Raw genomic sequence first — 25,357 nt, 5'->3', positions numbered from 1 at the left:
TGTCTCACCCTGCTGTCCCCCTCCCATCTACTACACAACATGTCTCTGCTTCACTCTGCTGTCCCCGTTCCATCTACTACCCAACATGTCTCTGCTTCACTCTGCTGTCCCCGTCCCATCTACTACCCAACATGTCTCTGCCTGACCCTGCTGTCCCATCTACTACCCAACATGTCTCTGCCTGACCCTGCTGTTCCATCTACTACCCAACATGTCTCTGCCTCACCCTGCTGTCCCATCTACTACCCAACATGTCTCTGCCTCACCCTGCTGTCCCATCTACTACCCAACATGTCTCTGCTTCACTCTGCTGTCCCTGTCCCATCTACTACACAACATGTCTCTGCCTCACCCTGCTGTCCCCGTCCCATCTACTACACAACATGTCTCTGCTTCATCCTGCTGTCCCTTCTACTACACAGCATGTCTCTGCCTCACCCTGCTGTCCCATCTACTACACATGTCTCTGCCTCACCCTGCTGTCCCATCTACTACCCAACATGTCTCTGCTTCACTCTGCTGTCCCTTCTACTACCCAACATGTCTCTGTCTCACCCTGCTGTCCCATCTACTACCCAACATGTCTCTGCCTCACCCTGCTGTCCCCTCTACTACACAACATGTCTCTGCCTCACCCTGCTGTCCCCTCTACTACACAACATGTCTCTGCCTCACCCTGCTGTCCCTTCTACTACACAACATGTCTCTGCCTCACCCTGCTGTCCTTTCTACTACCCAACATGTCTCTGCCTCACTCTGCTGTCCCTGTCCCATCTACTACCCAACATGTCTCTGCCTTACTCTGCTGCCCAATTAGTTCTACTACCCAACATGTCTCTGCCTCACTCTGCTGTCCCCGTCCCATCTACTACACAACATGTCTCCGCCTCATTCTGCTGTCCCATCTACTACACAACATGTCTCTGCTTCACTCTGCTGTCCCATCTACTACCCAACATGTCTCTGCCTCACCCTGCTGTCCCATCTACTACACAACATGTCTCTGCTTCACTCTGCTGTCCCATCTACTACACAACATGTCTCTGCCTCACCCTGCTGTCCCATCTACTACACAACATGTCTCTGCTTCACTCTGCTGTCCCATCTACTACACAACATGTCTCTGCCTCACCCTGCTGTCCCATCTACTACACAACATGTCTCTGCCTCACCCTGCTGTCCCATCTACTACACAACATGTCTCTGTCTCACCCTGCTGTCCCCGTCCCATCTACTACACAACATGTCTCTGCCTCACCCTGCTGTCCCCGTCCCATCTACTACCCAACATGTCTCTGCTTCACTCTGCTGTCCCCGTCCCATCTACTACCCAACATGTCTCTGCCTCACCCTGCTGTCCCATCTACTACCCAACATGTCTCTGCCTCACCCTGCTGTCCCATCTACTACCCAACATGTCTCTGCTTCACTCTGCTGTCCCTTCTACTACCCAACAGGTCTCTGCTTCACTCTGCTGTCCCTTCTACTACACAACATGTCTCTGTCTCACCCTGCGGTCCCCTTCCCATCTACTACACAACATGTCTCTGCCTCACCCTGCTGTCCCAACTACTACCCAACATGTCTCTGCTTCACTCTGCTTTCCCTTCTACTACCCAACATGTCTCTGCCTCACCCTGCTGTCCCATCTACTACACAACATGTCTCTGTCTCACCCTGCTGTCCCTGTCCCATCTACTACCCAACATGTCTCTGTCTCACCCTGCTGTCCCCGTCCCATCTACTACCCAACATGTCTCTGTCTCACCCTGCTGTCCCCCTCTCATCTACTACACAACATGTCTCTGCCTCACCCTGCTGTCCCCTCTACTACACAACATTTCTCTGCCTCACCCTGCTGTCCCTTCTACTACACAACATGTCTCTGCTTCACTCTGCTGTCTCTTCTACTACCCAACATGTCTCTGCCTCACCCTGCTGTCCCATCTACTACCCAACATGTCTCTGCCTCACCCTGCTGTCCCCTCTACTACACAACATGTCTCTGCCTCACCCTGCTGTCCCCTCTACTACACAACATGTCTCTGCCTCACCCTGCTGTCCCTTCTACTACACAACATGTCTCTGCCTCACCCTGCTGTCCTTTCTACTACCCAACATGTCTCTGCCTCACTCTGCTGTCCCTGTCCCATCTACTACCCAACATGTCTCTGCCTTACTCTGCTGCCCAATTAGTTCTACTACCCAACATGTCTCTGCCTCACCCTGCTGTCCCCGTCCCATCTACTACACAACATGTCTCTGCCTTACCCTGCTGTCCCATCTACTACCCAACATGTCTCTGCCTCACTCTGCTGTCCCATCTACTACACAACATGTCTCTGCCTCACCCTGCTGTCCCATCTACTACACAACATGTCTCTGCCTCACCCTGCTGTCCCTGGCCCATCTACTACCCAACATGTCTCTGCCTCACCCTGCTGTCCCATCTACTACACAACATGTCTGTCTCACCCTGCCGTCGGCTACAGGCTCTACCGTGGGGACGGGCTGCATCTTAATGGGGAGGGTGCAGCTGTGCTGGGGGAAAAGATGGCTAGAAGGCTGGAGGAGAGTTTAAACTAGGGACTGTGGGGGGGAGGGTAAAATGAGAAATAGTGGGGTAGCCAGTGTAATTAGCGATCTGGGTCCTAGCAAAGGGAATGGGGGACGAGCAGGGGGTGGGGTTAGTACAGTTAGAACTGATAGATCAGCCATAAGTACGAATAGCAACAAAACAAATTTAAAAAACAAAAAGAAATGCATAAATTGTATGACCACGAATGCACGAAGTCTGATCGGTAAAGTGGGTGAGCTTGAAGCAAGAATGACTGATGAAAACTATGATATAGTCGGAATTACTGAAACATGGCTTGATGATAAGTGCGATTGGGCGGTGAATTTGCAGGGGTACAATCTCTTCAGAAGAGACCGAAGGAACCAGAAAGGGGGAGGGGTATGTCTGTACGTCAAATCAAACTTGAAGCCGAGGCTACGGGAGGATATAGGGGTAGGAGACGATCAGGTGGAATCTCTGTGGGTAGAAATACAGGGAGGAAAAAATAACAAAATCCTGATAGGGGTCTTCTATCGACCACCAAAAGCAACAAAAGAAACTGAAAACTTACTACTAAGGCAGATAGAAGAGGTGTCAAAACGAAACGAAGTAATTATCATGGGGGACTTTAATTATCCAGATATAACATGGGAGAACGAAACCTGCAAATCTCACAGGGGTGATAAGTTCTTGAGAGTAATTAAAGACAATTACCTGAACCAACTTGTGCGGGAGCCAACTAGAGGGAGGGCCATTCTGGACCTAGTACTAACTAACAAACCGGAACGTATAAAGGGGGTGCAGGTTGAGGGGCACTTGGGGAACAGTGACCACAATATAATCAACTTCCAGCTGTCAATCAATAGGAAGCCTTATCAGGGAGCGACAAACAAACTAAACTTTAGTAAAGCAAAATTTGATCAGCTGAGAACTACTATCGGTAACATTAATTGGGACAACATCCTCAAAAATATCAGTACAGAGGACAAATGGGAGGAGTTCAAAAGGATCCTAATCACCTCATGTGAGCAGTTCATTCCCTTTAAAAATAAAAGAATCTCAACTAAAAGGAAACCAATGTGGCTCGACAAGACGGTACGAGGGGCAATAAACGAAAAAAAGAAAGCGTTCAAACTACTAAAGCAACAAGGCAGCGAAGAAGCGCTAAAATCATACAGGGAAAAAAACAAAATATGCAAAGATACGATCAAAACTGCCAAGGAGGAGGCAGAAAGACGGATCGCCAAAGAGAGCAAAAACAACCCGAAGCTATTTTTCAACTACATTAACAGCAAAAGGATTTGCAAGGAGAGCGCTGGCCCTTTAAAAATAATGCAGGAGAAATCATTGATGATGACGAAGGGAAAGCAAATCTACTAAACAGTTTCTTCTCAAGTGTGTTCACCAAAGAAAAGGAAATGCCATACGAGATGCAGGGGAATAAAACGAACCCCTCACAAAATATCTCATACCTGACGCAAGAGGAGGTGCGGAAGCGTCTAAAGAAAACTAAAATTGATAAATCGCCGGGCCCAGATGGATTACACCCAAGGATACTAAGGGAACTAAGTGACGAGATAGCTAGGCCGCTATACCTAATATTTCTAGACAATATCAAGACCGGTGTAGTACCATTGGATTGGCGCATTGCCAACGTGGTTCCAATTTACAAAAAGGGGTCCAAAAGTGAGCCTGGTAACTACAGGCCGGTAAGTCTCACTTCAGTAACAGGAAAAATTTTCGAGGGGATTCTGAGAGACGCCATCAATGAGTACCTCAAGGAGAACAAGGCAATAACTCCTCACCAGCATGGATTTATGAGGGTTTGATCATGTCAGACCAATCTGATCAGCTTCCACGATGAAGTAAGCTCTAGGCTGGACCTGGGAGAGTCTATTGATCTCATATATCTGGACTTCTCTAAAGCCTTTGACACCGTGCCACATAATAGGCTGATATATAAAATGAGAAGCTCAGATTGGGTGAAAACGTGCGTAAGTGGGTAAAAAATTGGCTCAATGATAGAAAGCAGAGGGGGGTAATAAATGGTTCATACTCTGATTGGACCACAGTCGCTAGCGGGGCCACAGGGCTCAGTATTGGGCCCCACTCTGTTCAACATATTTATCAACGACCTGATAGAGGGACTGCACAGCAAAATATCAATATTTGTAGATACAAAATTATACAATATAATTAATGCAACGGAGGACAATGTGCGGCTACAAACGGACCGAGATAAGCCGGGGGATCGGGGGCGGGGGGGGAATGGTGAATGGAGGTCAATGTGCGGCTGCAAACGGACCTGGATAAGCCGGGGGCTTGGGCAGAAAAATGGCAAATGAAGTCCAATGTGGATAAATGTAAGGTTCTGCACATGGGCAGGAGAAACGGATGTCACCAATATACACTAAATGGGGTACCGCTAGGGAAAAGTGATATGGAAAAAGACCTGGGGGTTTTAGTGGATAATAGACTAAACTGGAGTAACCAATGCCAGTCAGCTGCTGCAAAGGCAAATAAAGTCTTGGGGTGCAGTAAAAGAGGTATAGGGGCGAGGGACGAGAACATTATCCTCCCACTATATAAGGTACTTGTCAGGCCTCACATGGAATACTGCGCACAGTTCTGGTCACCGGTGCTCAGGAAGGATGTCACAGTGCTGGAGGGGGTTCAAAGAAGGGCAACTAAACTAATACATGGAATGAGAGGACTGGAATACCCAGAGAGGCACCAAAACTGGGATTATTCACCCCGGAAAAAAGACGGCTAAGGGGCAACCAAATAACTATGTATAAATCCATGAGGGGACAATACAAGGATCTCTGCCAGGATCTGTTTATACCCAGGACTGCGACGGTAACGAGAGGGCATCCGCTACGATTAGAGGAAAGTAGGTTTCATCACCAACACAGAAAGGGGTTCTTTACTGTAAGAGCAGTGAGACTGTGGAACTCTCTGCCTGAGGACGTGGTGATGGCAAAATCCATAGAGGAGGTTAAGAGGGACTTGATGTCTTTCTGGAGCGGAAGGATATTACAGAATATAAATCTTAGGTTAATTGTTAATCCGGGTATATAGGAAGGTAGGAACTATTAGGGGTTGGTCCAGGGAACAGTCTGATTGCCATTAGGGAGTCGGGAAGGAATTTTTCCCCCAAATGGGCTAATTGGCTTCTGGCCTTGGGGTTTTTTGCCTTCCTCTGGATCAACACAGGAGGATAGACAGGCTGAACTAGATGGACATTGTCTTTATTCAGCCTTACATACTGTGTTACTATGTTACTACCCAACATGTCTGTCTCACCCTGCTGTCCCCGTCCCATCTACTACCCAACATATCTCCGTCTCACCCTGCTGTCCCCTTCCCATCTACTACACAACATGTCTCTGTCTCACCCTGCTGTCCCTGTCCTATCTACTACCCAACATGTCTCTGCCTCACCCTGCTGTCCCATCTACTACACAACATGTCTGTCTCACCCTGCTGTCGGCTACAGGCTCTACCGTAGGGACGGGCTGCATCTTAATGGGGAGGGTGCAGCTGTGCTGGGGGAAAAGATGGCTAGAAGGCTGGAGGAGGCTTTAAACTAGGGACTGTGGGGGGGAGGGTAAAATGAGAAATAGTGGGGTAGCCAGTGTAACTAGTGATCCGGGTCCAAGCAAAGGGAATGGGGGTTGAGCAGGGGGTGGGGTTAGTACAGTTAGAACTGATAGATCAGCCATAAGTACGAATAGCAACAAAACAAATTAAAAAATCAAAACGAAATGCATAAATTGTATGACCACGAATGCACGAAGTCTGATCGGTAAAGTGGGTGAGCTTGAAGCAAGAATGACTGATGAAAACTATGATATAGTCGGAATTACTGAAACATGGCTTGATAAGTGCGATTGGGCGGTGAATTTGCAGGGGTACAATCTCTTTAGAAGAGACCGAAGGAACCAGAAAGGGGGAGGGGTATGTCTGTACGTCAAATCAAACTTGAAGCCGAGGCTACGGGAGGATATAGGGGTAGGAGACGAACAGGTGGAATCTCTGTGGGTAGAAATACAGGGAGGAAAAAATAACAAAATCCTGATAGGGGTTTTCTATCGACCACCAAAAGCAACAGAAGAAACTGAAAACTTACTACTAAGGCAGATAGAAGAGGTGTCAAAACGAAACGAAGTAATTATCATGGGGGACTTTAATTATCCGGATATAACATGGGGAAACGAGACCTGCAAATCTCACAGGGGTGATAAGTTCCTGAGAGTAATTAAAGACAATTACCTGAACCAACTTGTGCAGGAACTAACAAGAGGGAGGGCCATTCTGGACCTAGTACTAACTAACAAACCGGAACGTATAAAGGGGGTGCAGGTTGAGGGGCACTTGGGGAACAGCGACCACAATATAATCAACTTCCAGCTGTCAATCAATAGGAAGCCTTATCAGGGAGCGACAAAGAAACTAAACTTTAGTAAAGCAAAATTTGATGAGCTTAGAACTACTATCGGTAACATTAATTGGGACAACATCCTCAAAAATATCAGTACGGAGGACAAATGGGAAAAGTTCAAAAGGATCCTAATCTCCTCATGTGAGCAGTTCATTCCCTTTAAAAATAAAAGAAACTCAACTAAAAGGAAACCAATGTGGCTCGACAAGACGGTACGAGGGGCAATAAACGAAAAGAAGAAAGCGTTCAAACTACTAAAGCAACAAGGCAGCGAAGAAGCGCTAAAATCATACAGGGAAAAAAACAAAATATGCAAAGATACGATCAAAACTGCCAAGGAGGAAGCAGAAAGACTGATCGCAAAAGAGAGCAGAAACAACCCGAAGCTATTTTTCAACTACATTAACAGCAAAAGGATTTGCAAGGAGAGCGCTGGCCCTTTAAAAAACAATGCAGGAGAAATCATTGATGATGACGAAGGGAAAGCAAATCTACTAAACAGTTTCTTCTGAAGTGTATTCACAAACGAAAAGGAAATGCCACACGAGATGCAGGGGAATAAAACGAACCCCTCACAAAATATCTCATACCTGACGCAGGAGGAGGTGCGGAAGCGTCTAAAGAAAACTAAAATTGATAAATCGCCGGGCCCAGATGGATTACACCCAAGGATACTAAGGGAACTAAGTGACGAGATAGCTAGGCCGCTATACCTAATATTTCTAGACACTATCAAGACCGGTGTAGTACCATTGGATTGGCGCATTGCCAACGTGGTTCCAATTTACAAAAAGGGGTCCAAAAGTGAGCCTGGTAACTACAGGCCAGTAAGTCTCACTTCAGTAACGGGAAAAATTTTCGAGGGGATTCTGAGAGACGCCATCGATGAGCACCTCAAGGAGAACAAGGGAATAACTCCTCACCAGCATGGGTTCATGAAGGGTCGCTCATGTCAGACAAATCTGATCAGTTTCTACCATGAAGTAAGCTCTAAGCTGGACCAGGGAGAATCTATTGACCTCGTATACCTGGACTTCTCTAAAGCATTTGACACCGTGCCGCATAATAGGCTGATATATAAAATGAGAAGCTCGGATTGGGTGAAAACGTGTGTAAGTGGGTAAAAAATTGGCTCAATGATAGAAAGCAGAGGGTTGTAATAAATGGCTCATACTCTGATTGGACCACAGTCGCTAGCGGGGCCACAGGGCTCAGTATTGGGCCCCACTCTGTTCAACATATTTATCAACGACCTGATAGAGGGGCTGCCCAGCAAAATATCAATATTTGTAGATGATACAAAATTATACAATATAATTAATGCAACGGAGGACAATGTGCGGCTACAAACGGACCGAGATAAGCCGGGGGCTTGGGGGGGGGGGGGGGGATGGTGAATGGAGGTCAATGTGGATAAATGTAAGGTTCTGTACATGGGCAGGAGGAACGGATGTCACCAATATTCACTTAATGGGGTACTGCTAGGGAAAAGTGATATGGAAAAGGACCTGGGGGTACTAGTGGATAATAGACTAAACTGGAGCAACCAATGCCAGTCAGCTGCTGCAAAGGCAAATAAAGTCTTGGGGTGCATTAAAAGAGGTATAGGGGCGAGAACATTATCCTCCCACTATATAAGGCACTTGTCAGGCCTCACATGGAATACTGCGTACAGTTCTGGTCACCGGGGCTCAGGAGGGATGTTACAGTGCTGGAGGGGGTTCAAAGAAGGGCAACTAAACTAATACATGGAATGAGGGACTGGAATACCCAGAGAGGCACCAAAACTGGGATTATTCACCCCGGAAAAAGATGGCTAAGAGGCGACCAAATAACTATGTATAAATACATGAGGGGACAACACAAGGATCTCAGGACTGCGACGGTAACGAGAGGGCATCCGCTACGATTAGAGGAAAGCAGGTTTCATCACCAACACAGAAGGGGGTTCTTTACTGTAAGAGCAGTTAGACTGTGGAACTCTCTGCCTGAGGACGTGGTGATGGCAAAATCCATAGAGGAGTTTAAAAGGGGACTTGATGTCTTTCTGGAGCGGAAGGATATTACAGGATATAATCTTAGGCTAATTGATAATCCGGGTATACAGGCAGGTAGGAACTATTAGGGGTTGGTCCAGGGAACAGTCTGATTGCCATTAGGGAGTCAGAAAGGAATTTTTCCCCCAAAGGGCTAATTGGCTTCTGGCCTTGGGGTTTTTTGCCTTCCTCTGGATCAACACAGGAGGATAGACAGGCTGGACTATATGGGCATTGTCTTCATTCAGCCTTACATACTATGTTACTATGTTACTACCCAACATGTCTGTCTCACCCTGCTGTCCCCTTCCCATCTACTACACAACATGTCTGTCTCACCCTGCTGTCCCCTTCCCATCTACTACACAACATGTCTCTGTCTCACCCTGCTGTCCCTGTCCTATCTACTACACAACATGTCTCTGCCTCACCCTGCTGTCCCTTCTACTACCCAACATGTCTCTGTCTCACCCTGCTGTCCCCGTCCCATCTACTACCCAACATGTCTCTGTCTCACCCTGCTGTCCCATCTACTACACAACATGTCTGTCTCACCCTGCTGTCCCCTTCCCATCTACTACACAGCATGTCTCTGCCTCACTCTGCTGTCCCCGTCCCATCTACTACACAACATGTCTCCGCCTCACCCTGCTGTCCCCGTCCCATCTACTACCCAACATGTCTCTGCCTCACCCTGCTGTCCCATCTACTACCCAACATGTCTCTGTCTCACCCTGCTGTCCCTGTCCCATCTACTACACAACATGTCTGTCTCACCCTGCTGTCCCATCTACTACACAACATGTCTCTGCCTCACCCTGCTGTCCCATCTACTACACAACATGTCTCTGCCTCACCCTGCTGTCCTATCTACTACACAACATGTCTCTGCCTCACCCTGCTGTCCCATCTACTACCCAACATGTCTCTGCCTCACCCTGCTGTCCCTGGCCCATCTACTACACAACATGTCTCCGCCTCACCCTGCTGTCCCATCTACTACACAACATGTCTCTGCCTCACCCTGCTGTCCCCGTCCCATCTACTACACAACATGTCTCTCTCACCCTGCTGTCCCCGTCCCATCTACTACACAACATGTCTCTGCTTCACCCTGCTGTCACATCTACTACACAACATGTCTCTGTCTCACTCTGCTGTCCCCGTCCCATCTACTACACAACATGTCTCTGCCTCACCCTGTTGTCCCCGTCCCATCTACTACACATGTCTGTCTCACCCTGCTGTCCCATCTACTACACAACATGTCTCTCTCACCCTGCTGTCCCCGTCCCATCTACTACACAACATGTCTCTGCTTCACCCTGCTGTCACATCTACTACACAACATGTCTCTGCCTCACTCTGCTGTCCCCGTCCCATTTACTACACAACATGTCTCTGCTTCACCCTGCTGTCCCCGTCCCATCTACTACACAACATGTCTCTGTCTTACCCTGCTGTCCCTGTCCCATCTACTACCCAACATGTCTCTGCTTCACTTTGCTGTCCCTTCTACTACCCAACATGTCTCTGCCTCACCCTGCTGTCCCATCTACTACACAACGTCTGTCTCACCCTGCTGTCCCCTTCCCATCTACTACCCAACATGTCTCTGTCTCACCCTGCTGTCCCCTTCCCATCTACTACACAACATGTCTGTCTCACTCTGCTGTCCCCTTCCCATCTACTACCCAACATGTCTGTCTCACCCTGGTGTCCCCGTCCCATCTACTACACAACATGTCTGTCTCACCCTGCTGTCCCCTTCCCATCTACTACCCAACATGTCTGTCTCACCCTGCTGTCCCCGTCCCATCTACTACACAACATGTCTCTGCCTCACTCTGCTGTCCCCGTCCCATCTACTACACAACATGTCTGTCTCACCCTGCTGTCCCCTTCCCATCTACTACACAACATGTCTCTGCCTCACCCTGCTGTCCCCGTCCCATCTACTACCCAACATGTCTCTGTCTCACCCTGCTGTCCCCGTCCCATCTACTACCCAACATGTCTGTCTCACCCTGCTGTCCCCGTCCCATCTACTACACAACATGTCTCTGCGTCACCCTGCTGTCCCATCTACTACACAACATGTCTCTGCCTCACCCTGCTGTCCCTGTCCCATCTACTACACAACAAGTCTCTGCTTCACCCTGCTGTCCCCGTCCCATCTACTACACAACATGTCTCTGCCTCACCCTGCTGTCCCTGTCCCATCTACTACCCAACATGTCTCTGTCTCACCCTGCTGTCCCCGTCTCATCTACTACCCAACATGTCTGTCTCACCCTGCTGTCCCCGTCCCATCTACTACACAACATGTCTCTGCCTCACCCTGCTGTCCCATCTACTACACAACATGTCTCTGCCTCACCCTGCTGTCCCATCTACTACACAACATGTCTCTGCCTCACCCTGCTGTCCCATCTACTACCCAACATGTCTCCGCCTCACTCTGCAGTCCCATCTACTACACAACATGTCTCTGCCTCACCCTGCTGTCCCCGTCCCATCTACTACCCAACATGTCTCCGCCTCACTCTGCAGTCCCATCTACTACACAACATGTCTCTGCCTCACCCTGCTGTCCCATCTACTACCCAACATGTCTCCGCCTCACTCTGCAGTCCCATCTACTACACAACATGTCTCTGCCTCACCCTGCTGTCCCCGTCCCATTTACTACACAACATGTCTCTGCTTCACCCTGCTGTCCCCGTCCCATCTACTACACAACATGTCTCTGTCTTACCCTGCTGTCCCTGTCCCATCTACTACCCAACATGTCTCTGCTTCACTTTGCTGTCCCTTCTACTACCCAACATGTCTCTGCCTCACCCTGCTGTCCCATCTACTACACAACGTCTGTCTCACCCTGCTGTCCCCTTCCCATCTACTACCCAACATGTCTCTGTCTCACCCTGCTGTCCCCTTCCCATCTACTACACAACATGTCTGTCTCACTCTGCTGTCCCCTTCCCATCTACTACCCAACATGTCTGTCTCACCCTGGTGTCCCCGTCCCATCTACTACACAACATGTCTGTCTCACCCTGCTGTCCCCTTCCCATCTACTACCCAACATGTCTGTCTCACCCTGCTGTCCCCGTCCCATCTACTACACAACATGTCTCTGCCTCACTCTGCTGTCCCCGTCCCATCTACTACACAACATGTCTGTCTCACCCTGCTGTCCCCTTCCCATCTACTACACAACATGTCTCTGCCTCACCCTGCTGTCCCCGTCCCATCTACTACCCAACATGTCTCTGTCTCACCCTGCTGTCCCCGTCCCATCTACTACCCAACATGTCTGTCTCACCCTGCTGTCCCCGTCCCATCTACTACACAACATGTCTCTGCGTCACCCTGCTGTCCCATCTACTACACAACATGTCTCTGCCTCACCCTGCTGTCCCTGTCCCATCTACTACACAACAAGTCTCTGCTTCACCCTGCTGTCCCCGTCCCATCTACTACACAACATGTCTCTGCCTCACCCTGCTGTCCCTGTCCCATCTACTACCCAACATGTCTCTGTCTCACCCTGCTGTCCCCGTCTCATCTACTACCCAACATGTCTGTCTCACCCTGCTGTCCCCGTCCCATCTACTACACAACATGTCTCTGCCTCACCCTGCTGTCCCATCTACTACACAACATGTCTCTGCCTCACCCTGCTGTCCCATCTACTACACAACATGTCTCTGCCTCACCCTGCTGTCCCATCTACTACCCAACATGTCTCCGCCTCACTCTGCAGTCCCATCTACTACACAACATGTCTCTGCCTCACCCTGCTGTCCCCGTCCCATCTACTACCCAACATGTCTCCGCCTCACTCTGCAGTCCCATCTACTACACAACATGTCTCTGCCTCACCCTGCTGTCCCATCTACTACCCAACATGTCTCCGCCTCACTCTGCAGTCCCATCTACTACACAACATGTCTCTGCCTCACCCTGCTGTCCCCGTCCCATCTACTACCCAACATGTCTCCGCCTCACTCTGCAGTCCCATCTACTACACAACATGTCTCTGCCTCACTCTGCTGTCCCATCTACTACACAACATGTCTCTGCCTCACTCTGCTGTCCCATCTACTACACAACATGTCTCTGCCTCACTCTGCTGTCCCATCTACTACCCAACATGTCTCTGCCTCACCCTGCTGTCCCATCTACTACACAGCATGTCTCTGCCTCACCCTGCTGTCCCATCTACTACACAACATGTCTCTGCCTCACCCTGCTGTCCCCGTCCCATCTACTACACAACATGTCTTTGCCTCACTCTGCTGTCCCATCTACTACCCAACATGTCTCTGCCTCACCCTGCTGTCCCATCTACTACCCAACATGTCTCTGCCTCACCCTGCTGTCCCATCTACTACCCAACATGTCTCTGCCTCACCCTGCTGTCCCATCTACTACCCAACATGTCTTTGCCTCACTCTGCTGTCCCATCTACTACCCAACATGTCTCTGCCTCACCCTGCTGTCCCATCTACTACCCAACATGTCTCTGCCTCACTCTGCTGTCCCATCTACTACACAACATGTCTCTGCCTCACCCTGCTGTCCCATCTACTACACAACATGTCTCTGCCTCACCCTGCTGTCCCTGTCCCATCTACTACACAACAAGTCTCTGCTTCACCCTGCTGTCCCCGTCCCATCTACTACACCTCACCCCGCTGTCCCTTGTCTCTACCACATGACTTGTGTCCACCTCACACTACCGTCTTCAGTTTAGGGCTTTGTGCCCACCATGAATCCTGCAGTGTAATCCCCCCCCCCCCCCCCCACACGACCTTCGCTGCAGAATTTCATGCATGGCAAAAAGTAAAATTGCCCGTGAATTTGGTGGCCTTCCTAGGACTGAACCCACTACACTGCACTTGTGGTACTGCAGTGCGTGACCCCTGTCTGTTATTACCTCCATCAGGCAGAGAAGCGCGAGGAGGTGAGGGAGTGGGTCCTGGCCGTCTCCATGGACCAACGAGTGGAGCAAGTCCTTCCGGTTGATGAGAGGGGTGTCTACGAGGCGTCCTTGGTGGCCGTGAACAGTGGTATCCGGTCTCTCCCGTGTGTGATCACAGGTGAGCTGGCCAGCGCCATCAGCCATTGTCTTCTTGCTGACATGAGTGGCTCACAGGGGCCTCTGTCCCCCTAGTGGCCATCCAGAGACACTGCACTGAACCTCTGTGGGGGATGAGGCTGCAGTAATCATGTAAGATACCATCAGACTGAGGCCGAGTGCAGAGAAACTGATGGTTTGTAGGAGAATACGCGCACTCCAAGGGTCAGCAGATGGGGAGCGAGTACTGATTGCTAGGACCCCGAGGCCAGGACTGCAGTGCTAGTACTAAGGGGACTTGTAATCGGCTGTTGTGTCCCCTCCAGGTTATCCCGTCCTCAGAAACAAGATAGAATTCAAACAACCTGGAAAAGCTGCAAACAAGGAGGACTGGAATAAATTTCTCATCGCCATTAAGGTAAATGCTCCTCCTCCCTACCCTCTGCTGTTGCTGACCCCCCTCTAGATCTCCCGTGTCTGGCTCCAGCCCGCTTGCTCTTGTTCTGCTTTGTGATACCCCATGCCCTCTTGTCATCCACAGACCAGCCACAGCCCTGAGTGCCAGGACGTGCTGAAGTTCATCAGTCGGTGGTGCGGCGCGCTCCCCAACACCAGCTTCTCCTTCCAGTGAGGGGCTTCGTCTGCTGTAGTAATAAAACGCTGTAACTGGGATGGCTGTATTAGCGTCATTGATCGGCTGCACACAGTGGAATTCTATAAGGGTGGTGGACCACGTGTACCGGCCCCCTCCAGAGACCCTGTCAGCCCACCCATTCTACAACGGCCAACACAGAGCAGTCGTAACATTAGATGTAGGTCCCCCTTGTGCCGCCAGAACAGCTCTGCCTCCTCGGGCCCTGGCCACCACAAGAACAGGGGTGTCATGTGCTACTGTACAAGATGTGAGGAGCCGACCCTGTAAGGGGAGGAGCCAGCAGGTTGTGTAAGTCAGGTTTAATAGAGGGTGAGGCAAAAGTCTGGACACACCTGGTTAAGGGCTCCTGTCCATGGCCATGACTGAATAGCACCAGCGCTATTCTGCTGCAGGGGACCAGGGGGCAGTGCTGAGAGGTCTCAGCAGTAAGCCTATCTGACAAGCTCACCGCGGAGAAGTGTGGCATGCTGCGATTGGCGTCCCGCGAACGGAGAATCGCTGTGATTCACCGCTCGTGGACGGGGGCTGCGCTCTCCATAGCAATGCTATAGAAAGCGTGTACTGCGTTACTCGTGGCCGGATTATCGCCCCGGGGAACACAATGAACCATCGCCGGTGGACAGGAGCCCTAACTGCTGTAATAACGAGACAATTCACTTCCAATGTAAAAAGTACTAAATGGGAAGAAGCTGCATTTTGGGGGGAGGGGCAGTGGCCATTTTGAATACAGAATTTAGCTTATTTTTCAAATTGGAAGGGGTCATGTGACATCAGTCTAGACTTTACGCAGCCACCGGTGGGGTCAGTTTTACCCTCTCTGTGCTGGAGTTACATGAGGGCAGAGTACCACAAGTGCTGCACACGGGGCGTTGGATGTGTCCACCATGCTGGCAGACGTATAGTCCGATGAGCTGCAGGTGGGACTTCCTCCCAGCGTCGGGGGATTGGCCGTTTACGGTGAACCACATGTGCACAAGAGACTTTAAATGGCCGCAGAGATAAAAGTCCAAAGCCGACAAGCCCAGCGACCGTGGTGACAACGCTACTCTCCACCCAAACCAGGGCCCAGGGGATTACACATCCAGCCACCTCGGTACGGCCACAGCAGAGTGCGGAGAAGGGATGTGAGATCTCACTGTCCGCATGGAGCACCGATGGGCAGATGGGGGCCTGTAACATCTGGAGGAACATCTCCACCTTGGAGGGATCCGAGGCAGCCCAACGGTACTAGAGCCTCCATGTCCCCGTATCACATCTTGTATCCAAGCTAGAGGCGGTACAACAGGGTACTAGAGCCTCCATGTCCCCGTATCACATCTTGTATCCAAGCTAGAGGCGGTACAACAGGGTACTAGAGCCTCCATGCCCACCGTATCACATCTTGTATCCAAGCCAGAGGCAGTACAACAGGGTACTAGAGCCTCCATGCCCACCGTATCACATCTTGTATCCAAGCTAGAGGCGGTACAACAGGGTACTAGAGCCTCCATGTCCCCGTATCACATCTTGTATCCAAGCTAGAGGCGGTACAACAGGGTACTAGAGCCTCCATGCCCACCGTATCACATCTTGTATCCAAGCTAGAGGCGGTACAACAGGGTACTAGAGCCTCCATGTCCCCGTATCACATTGTATCTAAGCTAGGAGGTTCACCTCCCACCTTTAAATAATCTGGGTTCCACTTCTTCCTCTGTGGCCGCCGGGATCAGCGCTGCAGCCTTATGGTCTGGGTGGTTGGTGCAACAGATCGGTGTCACAGGAAGTCAGGTGACCGATGCAGCCAATGAGAGATCACGTTCCTGACCCAGCAATCACCGGGACCACAGCGGGCTGCAAGTGTAGTGCGTCTATCGTTTCATTACAGGGGTCCTAATGAAGTGGGGGAGGGGGTCAGCATGTGGTTATTTACTGGACAGCGGTCTGCATTCAGCCAAGTGCTGAAGTACATGGAGCAGGAGCGCCCCCTGCTGGAGGAGGCTCAGAACCCCAACAACACCAAGAAGTAAGAAAGTCTAATTTATTCACAAAATATCAGAAAAATACAGAAATCACCAAATCTGAGAGCAGCAAATGTACAACGTAAAAACCTAAAACCGCGAGCGAGACGAGATCCGGGCGGAGGACCAGGGGTGGTGGCTCAGTCAGGGGATCCAGGCCGAGACGAGATCCGGGCGGAGGACCAGGGGTGGTGGCTCAGTCAGGGGATCCAGGCCGAGACGAGATCCGGGCGGAGGACCAGGGGTGGTGGCTCAGTCAGGGGATCCAGGCCGAGACTAGATCCGGGCAGAGGACCAGGGGTGGTGGCTCAGTCAGGGGATCCAGGCCGAGACTAGATCCGGGCGGAGGACCAGGGGTGGTGGCTCAGTCAGGGGATCCAGGCCGAGACGAGATCCGGGCGGAGGACCAGGGGTGGTGGCTCAGTCAGGGGATCCAGGCCGAGACTAGATCCGGGCAGAGGACCAGGGGTGGTGGCTCAGTCAGGGGATCCAGGCCGAGACTAGATCCGGGCGGAGGACCAGGGGTGGTGGCTCAGTCAGGGGATCCAGGCCGTCCCTCGCAGGAGGAGCAGCACATCTGTAAGACAACGCATGAAGGTCAGAGATCCTCCCCAAAGACGTCCCATCCCAACGGTGGGCAGAACCACCAGTGCCCCCTCATCAATCATTAACCACTTCACGACCGCAGAGTGTAAAGCCACTTCCTGCGGCCATCATGTGTGCAGCCGAGTCTGCACCGTACCCAGCGACTGCCGGTAACTGCCACGTCCAGCGTCAGCTCTCATCACGGCCGTTAACCGATAAGATGCTACAGTCAGCAGGAGGGAGCGGACTCCATCCTGCCCCATGCCAAATGACAGCCCAGAGCCTACTGAAGGGCCCCGGGCTGCCATGCATAGATGGGCATCAAGCACTGCCTGTGGCAAGATCAAAAACTGTTATGTACTGCAATACTGAAGTACTGCAGTATATAGTACAAGTGACCAAACGATCACAAGTGTGTAAGGGGGGGACGAAAGGAGTAAAAAACAGATCATTTATATATTAGAGAGAAAAAGTTATTGGCATCACCTTGAAGTGCCCAAAGTATTAGCACAATATGTATCCTGCACAGCGAGAGCCACGAAGGGGGGGGAGGGGGGGGTACTTTTTTGGTATCCTGCCTTTGAAGAGCCATAACTTTATTATTCCACTGACCGCTGTAGGAATTTTTTTTTTTTTTTTGCAGGACGAGAACAGTGAAAAGTCTCTGGTAGTGAAGGGGTTAAAGAGGCCCCCGCTGCCACTCAGACTTGATTGGCAGTGATGAGGCCCTCCCACTTGACACATTCACAGCGTTGAAAGATGAAACTAAAAAGCGTAATGGGGGCGGGTATAACGAAAAGACAGGGCGGAGTCTCTGTGGAGCCCCCGCTAGCTGCGCTCACCTCCGGGACATCCTAGGCTCGAGCCTCTATCAGCTGGTGGGTCTCCGGCCTCGCAGCGTCTTCCAGTCTCTCCTTCTCGGCCTCCTCTTCCTGTAGCTGAGACACAAGACGTTAGCACAGATTTAGACCGCCAGCGGTCCCTCCAGTCCCGGTGAAGCAGCCCCTCGGGGCGGTACATACCCGCTCCCTCAGATAAGACTCTCCGCACGGACCGATCCCCCTGAGGATAAACGCCACCACACAGCAGCGGATGGAGAGCGCCGCCTCCACAGCGGACAGGAACATGCAAGGAAACCAGAGAGCCAGCGTGGTGTCCTGCAGAGGAGAAGACATGGCCGTCACAAGATGAGCAACACCACTGCGGGCGACGAGTGCGCAACCTCGGCGCCGCCGCTCCCTAGGGACGGACAGGCGGCGGCCTCCTCCTCGGCGGCGACGCCGCCGCCGCTCCCTAGGGACGGACAGGCGGCGGCCTCCTCCTCGGCGCCGCCGCTCCCTAGGGACGGACAGGCGGCGGCCTCCTCCTTGGCGCCGCCGCTCCCTAGGGACGGACAGGCGGCGGCCTCCTCCTCGGCGCCGCCGCTCCCTAGGGACGGACAGGCGGCGGCCTCCTCCTCGGCGCCGCCGCTCCCTAGGGACGGACAGGCGGCGGCGTCCTCCTCGGCGCCGCCGCCGCCGCTCCCTAGGGACGGACAGGCGGCGGCGTCCTCCTCGGCGCCGCCGCCGCCGCTCCCTAGGGACGGACAGGCGGCGGCGTCCTCCTCGGCGCCGCCGCCGCCGCTCCCTAGGGACGGACAGGCGGCGGCGTCCTCCTCGGCGCCGCCGCCGCCGCTCCCTAGGGACGGACAGGCGGCGGCGTCCTCCTCGGCGCCGCCGCCGCCGCTCCCTAGGGACGGACAGGCGGCGGCGTCCTCCTCGGCGCCGCCGCCGCCGCTCCCTAGGGACGGACAGGCGGCGGCGTCCTCCTCGGCGCCGTCGCCGCCGCTCCCTAGGGACGGACAGGCGGCGGCGTCCTCCTCGGCGCCGTCGCCGCCGCTCCCTAGGGACGGACAGGCGGCGGCGTCCTCCTCGGCGCCGTCGCCGCCGCTCTCTAGGGAGGGATAGGCGGCGTCCTCCTCGGCGCCGTCACCGCCGCTCCCTAGGGAGGGATAGGCGGCGCCGTCACCGCCGCTCTCTAGTACACATCGTTTAGGTGATGTCCAGTTAATAAAGAGTTAGAGGGACCATGGCGGACAACACACTTACGTAGATCCGCGTCGTGTCGAAGGGGCACTCATTACTCAAGATGACGGAGCGAGTATCAGACGGCAGGACCGTCGCGTTGCATCCAGAGATCAGGTTCTTGCCTCCATTAGCGATGGTTAACGACACCGACAGAACGAGGCCCACAAAACATGCGGCTGAGAGCAGAGCGTTCACCAGGGACAGCGCCAGGAGCGACCAGTGCTGCAGGCGGAAACAGACGGGGGCGTCATATACAACTCTACAGACCGCCGGCGAGAGAGAAGGGGGGGAGCCGCCGGTGAGAGAGAAGGGGGGGAGGGGGGGAGCCGCCGGTGAGAGAGAAGGGGGGGGGGGAGCCGCCGGCCAGAGACTCACAATTTTGGGACAGCCCAGGTTCCGTGAGGCAAGGATCGCGCAGATTCCTGTTGTGATGCTCTGTGGAAATACAGGAGACCCGGAGAAGGTCAGGAGGCGGCAGGTAAAGGTCATCAGTCAGGAACCTTAGGACTAAACCTCAATGAAGTAACATACAGATCAGCCAATGAGAGCACAAGAAACAAAGGGCCCCCACAATGCGACAACCGGAGCCCGCTGCCGCAGGCGGCAGCCAGCAGAGAGGGAGATCCCTCCCGGCCGGCAAGGATGAGATTTGTTTTTGCCCACCATAATAATAGTCAGTGACTAACGGCCAGCGGCAGCAATCCGGCTAGCATCATCTCACTGGGCCCGCAGTAGCTCCAGGCCAGTGGCCGCCGCCGCCGGCAGTCTGTGACCTTGTTCTGCACACACAAGTCCCGCCATCTTCGGCGCCCCGGACTAGACAACCTGTGTGGAGTGTAGAGCTCTCCAGTGATGCCCCCACAGGGGGCGCTCCGCAGCAGGGGTACTCACCAGCAGCCCGGACACCACAGAGATGATGTTGGCGGTGCAGTACTCAGGGCTCACCCTCTTCTCAGGATTGGCCACGTGCCGCAGGACCGTCCCGTGAACGATGGCGCCCAAGATGAAGTTCACATGGCCCACAAAGATCAGAGCGATCCCAGCGCGCATCAGCTGCCGAGGGCCCTTCGCCAGGTCTAATGCACAGGGAGAGAAGAACTACAAGTCTCAGATGGCCTCCACCAATGAAAGCCTATGGTCCTGTCTAAATCATGGGACGTAGAGGGTAAGGTGGTCTCAGCACTGCGCAGGGCTGTAACAGATGTTAGAGGGGTTGTCAACTACTGATGGCCTTTCCTCAGGATAAGGCAACAGTAGTAGATCGGTGGGGGTCTGTTGCCGAGCCCCCTGTCCATCAGCACTCCTGTACTGAACTCTGCAGGAGGCGGACAGCTCCGTTCTTACTGTAGTGGCTGGACTTGGTATTGCAGGCCAAGTTTCCATTGACATGCATGACCTGCATTACCAAGCCTGGCCACTACAGTAAGAACGGAGCCGTCTGCCTCCTGCACAAAATCAGCTTAGTGCAGCAGCTCAGCAGGGGGTCCCAGGCAATAGACCCCGTGCCAATCTACTACGGACCACGGAGGCTACATTCACACAGGCGAGCCCGATGAAGCGCTTATACAGTAAGTCCTGTCGCCGCCGCGTGGGCTTCTTGTCCGCGTCTCGCTGAGCGCTTCACCTGCCATGTGTAACACTGAGCGGCAGCGTTTACACGCAACGAGACACCCGCAGGCTTTGCTGCCTGAAAAGTAAGACTACCGCGAAGGACAAGCGAGCGACATTCCCGATTCGCACGGATCACGCACGTCGCTCGTTTGAACCCATGTTGAACGATAATCGTTCTGTGTAAACGGGCCCCAAGTTTGGGGGGGGGATTACAACATTTGCATAAATGCTCACACCCCTCCATAATGGGGTCTGCTGAGACCCAAGACAAATATTACCAGAGGGGGGTGCGGACTTACGCAACAGTGGGAGTCGGGGGTTCATGTATGTAATGTCCAGCACCCCACCCCCACCCCCTCCCCAAAAACATCCTCTGGTACAATCCAAGCCCCCTAGATCTCCCCCATATCATGTGGTACATTCTGGGCCCCTCATATCATGTGGTACATTCTGAGCCCCCTGTATCTCCCCCTCCTCCCATATCACCTGGTACATTCCAGCCCCCCGTATCTCTCAGACTGCTGCCCCCCACAGCCCGGATATTAGAGCGGAGGACTCACTGAAGCCGCACACCGGGTCCTGCGTGCTCCCTGCCGCCATGTCTCCTCTCACCTGGAACACACCTGAGCTGCGGGTCACATGACTCCTGGCGAGCCACGCCCACTGACGTCACTGCTTACCTGAGCAGACTGAACATCCCAGGTGGAGATTAACTGAAACTCCCATCGTCTACTCTGAAATACATCATCTTACCGTGTATTATACATCACCTGTATATTATACATCACCTGTACAGTATATTACTCATCACCTGTATATTATACATCACCTGTACAGTATATTACTCATCACCTGTATATTATACATCACCTGTACAGTATATTATGTCACCTGTATATTATACATCACCTGTACAGTATATTACTCATCACCTGTATATTATACATCACCTGTACAGTATATTATGTCACCTGTATATTATACATCACTTTACCGTGTATTGTACATTACCTGTATATTATACATCACCTGTACAGTATATTACTCATCACCTGTATATATTATACATCACCTGTATATATTATACATCACCTGTACAGTATATTATGTCACCTGTATATTATACATCACCTGTACAGTATATTATGTCACCTGTATATTATGTATCACCTTACTGTGTATTATATATTACCTGTATATTATACATCACCTGTACAGTATATTATGTCACCTGTATATTATGTATCACCTTACCGTGTATTATATGTTACCTGTATATTATACATCACCTGTACAGTATATTATGTCACCTGTATATTATACATCACCTTACCGTGTATTATACATCACCTGTACAGTATATTACTCATCACCTGTATATTATACATCACCTGTACAGTATATTACTCATCACCTGTATATATTATACATCACCTGTACAGTATATTATGTCACCTGTATATTATACATCACCTTACCGTGTATTGTACATCACCTGTATATTATACCACACCTGTACAGTATATTACTCATCACCTGTATATTATACATCACCTGTACAGTATATTATGTCACCTGTATATTATACATCACCTTACCGTGTATTGTACATCACCTGTATATTATACCACACCTGTACAGTATATTACTCATCACCTGTATATTATACATCACCTGTACAGTATATTATGTCACCTGTATATTATACATCACCTTACCGTGTATTATACATCACCTGTATATTATACATCACCTGTACAGTATATTGTACATCACCTGTATATTATACATCACCTGTACAGTATATTATGTCACCTGTATATTATACATCACCTGTGCAGTATATTACTCATCACCTGTATATTATACACCACCTGTACAGTATATTATGTCACCTGTATATTATACATCACCTTACCGTGTATTGTACATCACCTGTATATTATACATCACCTGTACAGTATATTACTCATCACCTGTATATTATACATCACCTGTACAGTATATTGTCACCTGTATATTATACATCACCTTACCGTGTATTGTACATCACCTGTATATTATACATCACCTGTACAGTATATTACTCATCACCTGTATATTATACATCACCTGTACAGTATATTATGTCACCTGTATATTATACACCACCTTACCGTGTATTATACATCACCTGTATATTATACATCACCTGTACAGTATATTATGTCACCTGTATATTATACATCACCTGTGCAGTATATTACTCATCACCTGTATATTATACACCACCTGTACAGTATATTATGTCACCTGTATATTATACATCACCTTACCGTGTATTGTACATCACCTGTATATTCTACATCACCTGTACAGTATATTACTCATCACCTGTATATTATACATCACCTGTACAGTATATTATGTCACCTGTATATTATACACCACCTGTACAGTATATTATGTCACCTGTATATTATACATCACCTTGCCATGTATTACTCATCAACTATATATTATACATCACCTGTACAGTATATTATGTCACCGGTATATTATACATCACCTTACCGTGTATTATACATCACCTGTACAGTATATTATGTCACCTGTATATTATACATCACCTGTACAGTATATTACTCATCACCTGTATATTATACATCACCTGTACAGTATATTATGTCACCGGTATATTATACATCACCTTACCGTGTATTATACATCACCTGTATATTATACATCACCTGTACAGTATATTATGTCACCTGTATATTATACATCACCTGTACAGTATATTACTCATCACCTGTATATATTATAGACCACCTGTACAGTATATTATGACACCTGTATATTATACATCACCTTACCGTGTATTGTACATCACCTGTACAGTATATTATGTCACCTGTACCGTATATTACTCATCACCTGTATATTATATATCACCTTACCGTGTATTATACATCACCTGTATATTATACATCACCTGTACAGTATATTGTACATCACCTGTATATTATACATCACCTGTACAGTATATTATGTCACCTGTATATTATACATCACCTGTACAGTATATTACTCATCACCTGTATATATTATAGACCACCTGTACAGTATATTATGACACCTGTATATTATACATCACCTTACCGTGTATTGTACATCACCTGTACAGTATATTATGTCACCTGTATATTATACATCACCTGTACAGTATATTATGTCACCTGTATATTATATATCACCTTACCGTGTATTATACATCACCTGTATATTATACATCACCTTACCGTGTATTATACATCACTTGTACAGTATATTACTCATCACCTGTATATTATACATCACCTGTACAGTATATTACTCATCACCTGTATATATTATACATCACCTGTACAGTATATTATGTCACCTGTATATTATACATCACCTTATCGTGTATCATACATCACCTGTATATTACTCATCTCCTGTACAGTATATTACTCATCACCTGTATATTATGTATCACCTTACCGTGTATTATATATTACCTGTATATTATACATCACCTGTACAGTATATTATGTCACCTGTATATTATACATCACCTGTATATTATACATCACCTTACCGTATAATGTACATTACCTGTATATTATACCTCACCTTGCCGTGTATTGTACATCACCTGTACAGTATATTACTCATCACCTGTATATATTATACATCACCTTACCATATATTATACATCACCTTACCGTTTATTACTCATCACCTGTATATTATACATCACCTGTACAGTATATTATGTCACCTGTATATTATACATCACCTTAATGTATATCATACATCACCTTACCATGTATTGCACATTACCTGTATATTATACATCACCTTGCCGTGTATTGTACATCACCCATACAGTATATTATTCATCACCTGTGTATGTTATACATCACCTGTACAGTATATTATGTCACCTGTATGTTATACATCACCTTACCGTATATTATACATCACCTGTACAGTATATTATGTCACCTGTATGTTATACATCACCTTACCGTGTATTATACATCACCTGTATATTATACATCACCTGTACAGTATATTACTCATCACCTGTATATATTATACATCACCTGTACAGCCCCCGCTGCAGAGTGCGGACCTCCACTCCGGCCTCCGCAGCGGAGTGCGGACCTCCACTCCGGCCCCCGCTGCTGAGTGCGGACCTCCACTCCGGCCCCCGCTGCTGAGTGCGGACCTCCACTCCGGCCCCCGCTGCTGAGTGCGGACCTCCACTCCGGCGACCGCTGCGGAGTGCGGACCTTCACTCCAACCCCC

General features: G+C 50.1%; 2 protein-coding genes across 4 annotated transcripts in view; one reads left to right on the top strand and one right to left on the bottom strand.

Moving 5' to 3' along the window:
- IFT172 (intraflagellar transport 172) overlaps positions 1–14,795 on the top strand; it is a 113,063-nt gene extending 98,268 nt beyond the window's left edge. For both annotated transcript variants that reach the window (XM_066594342.1, XM_066594341.1), the window contains exons 46-48: positions 13,992–14,145; positions 14,450–14,541; positions 14,665–14,795. In XM_066594342.1, the coding sequence (XP_066450439.1) occupies positions 13,992–14,145; positions 14,450–14,541; positions 14,665–14,754 (336 nt within the window). In that variant the 3' untranslated portion in view covers positions 14,755–14,795. The remainder of the gene's footprint in view (positions 1–13,991; positions 14,146–14,449; positions 14,542–14,664) is intronic.
- A 1,986-nt stretch (positions 14,796–16,781) lies between these two features.
- On the bottom strand, positions 16,782–21,685 carry KRTCAP3 (keratinocyte associated protein 3). Of its 2 annotated transcripts, none has more exons than XM_066594339.1 (7): positions 21,598–21,685; positions 20,318–20,502; positions 19,802–19,861; positions 19,448–19,648; positions 18,383–18,517; positions 18,203–18,298; positions 16,782–17,352 (listed from the first exon to the last, which is right to left on the bottom strand). In XM_066594339.1, exons 1-6 carry the CDS (start codon positions 21,635–21,637, stop codon positions 18,215–18,217), a joined length of 705 nt encoding a protein of 234 aa, XP_066450436.1. In that variant the 5' UTR covers positions 21,638–21,685; the 3' UTR covers positions 16,782–17,352; positions 18,203–18,214. The 2 variants fall into 2 exon arrangements, with proteins under 2 accessions (XP_066450436.1, XP_066450437.1); XM_066594340.1 differs by having other exon boundaries at positions 18,203–18,292.
- Positions 21,686–25,357: the final 3,672 nt, after the last annotated feature.

Source organism: Eleutherodactylus coqui, chromosome 1, assembly GCF_035609145.1.
Source record: "Eleutherodactylus coqui strain aEleCoq1 chromosome 1, aEleCoq1.hap1, whole genome shotgun sequence".
Classification (NCBI taxonomy): domain Eukaryota; kingdom Metazoa; phylum Chordata; class Amphibia; order Anura; family Eleutherodactylidae; genus Eleutherodactylus; species Eleutherodactylus coqui.
The sequence above is the reverse complement of the archived record's forward strand: the minus strand, read 5'-3'. Positions and strand labels throughout refer to the sequence as shown.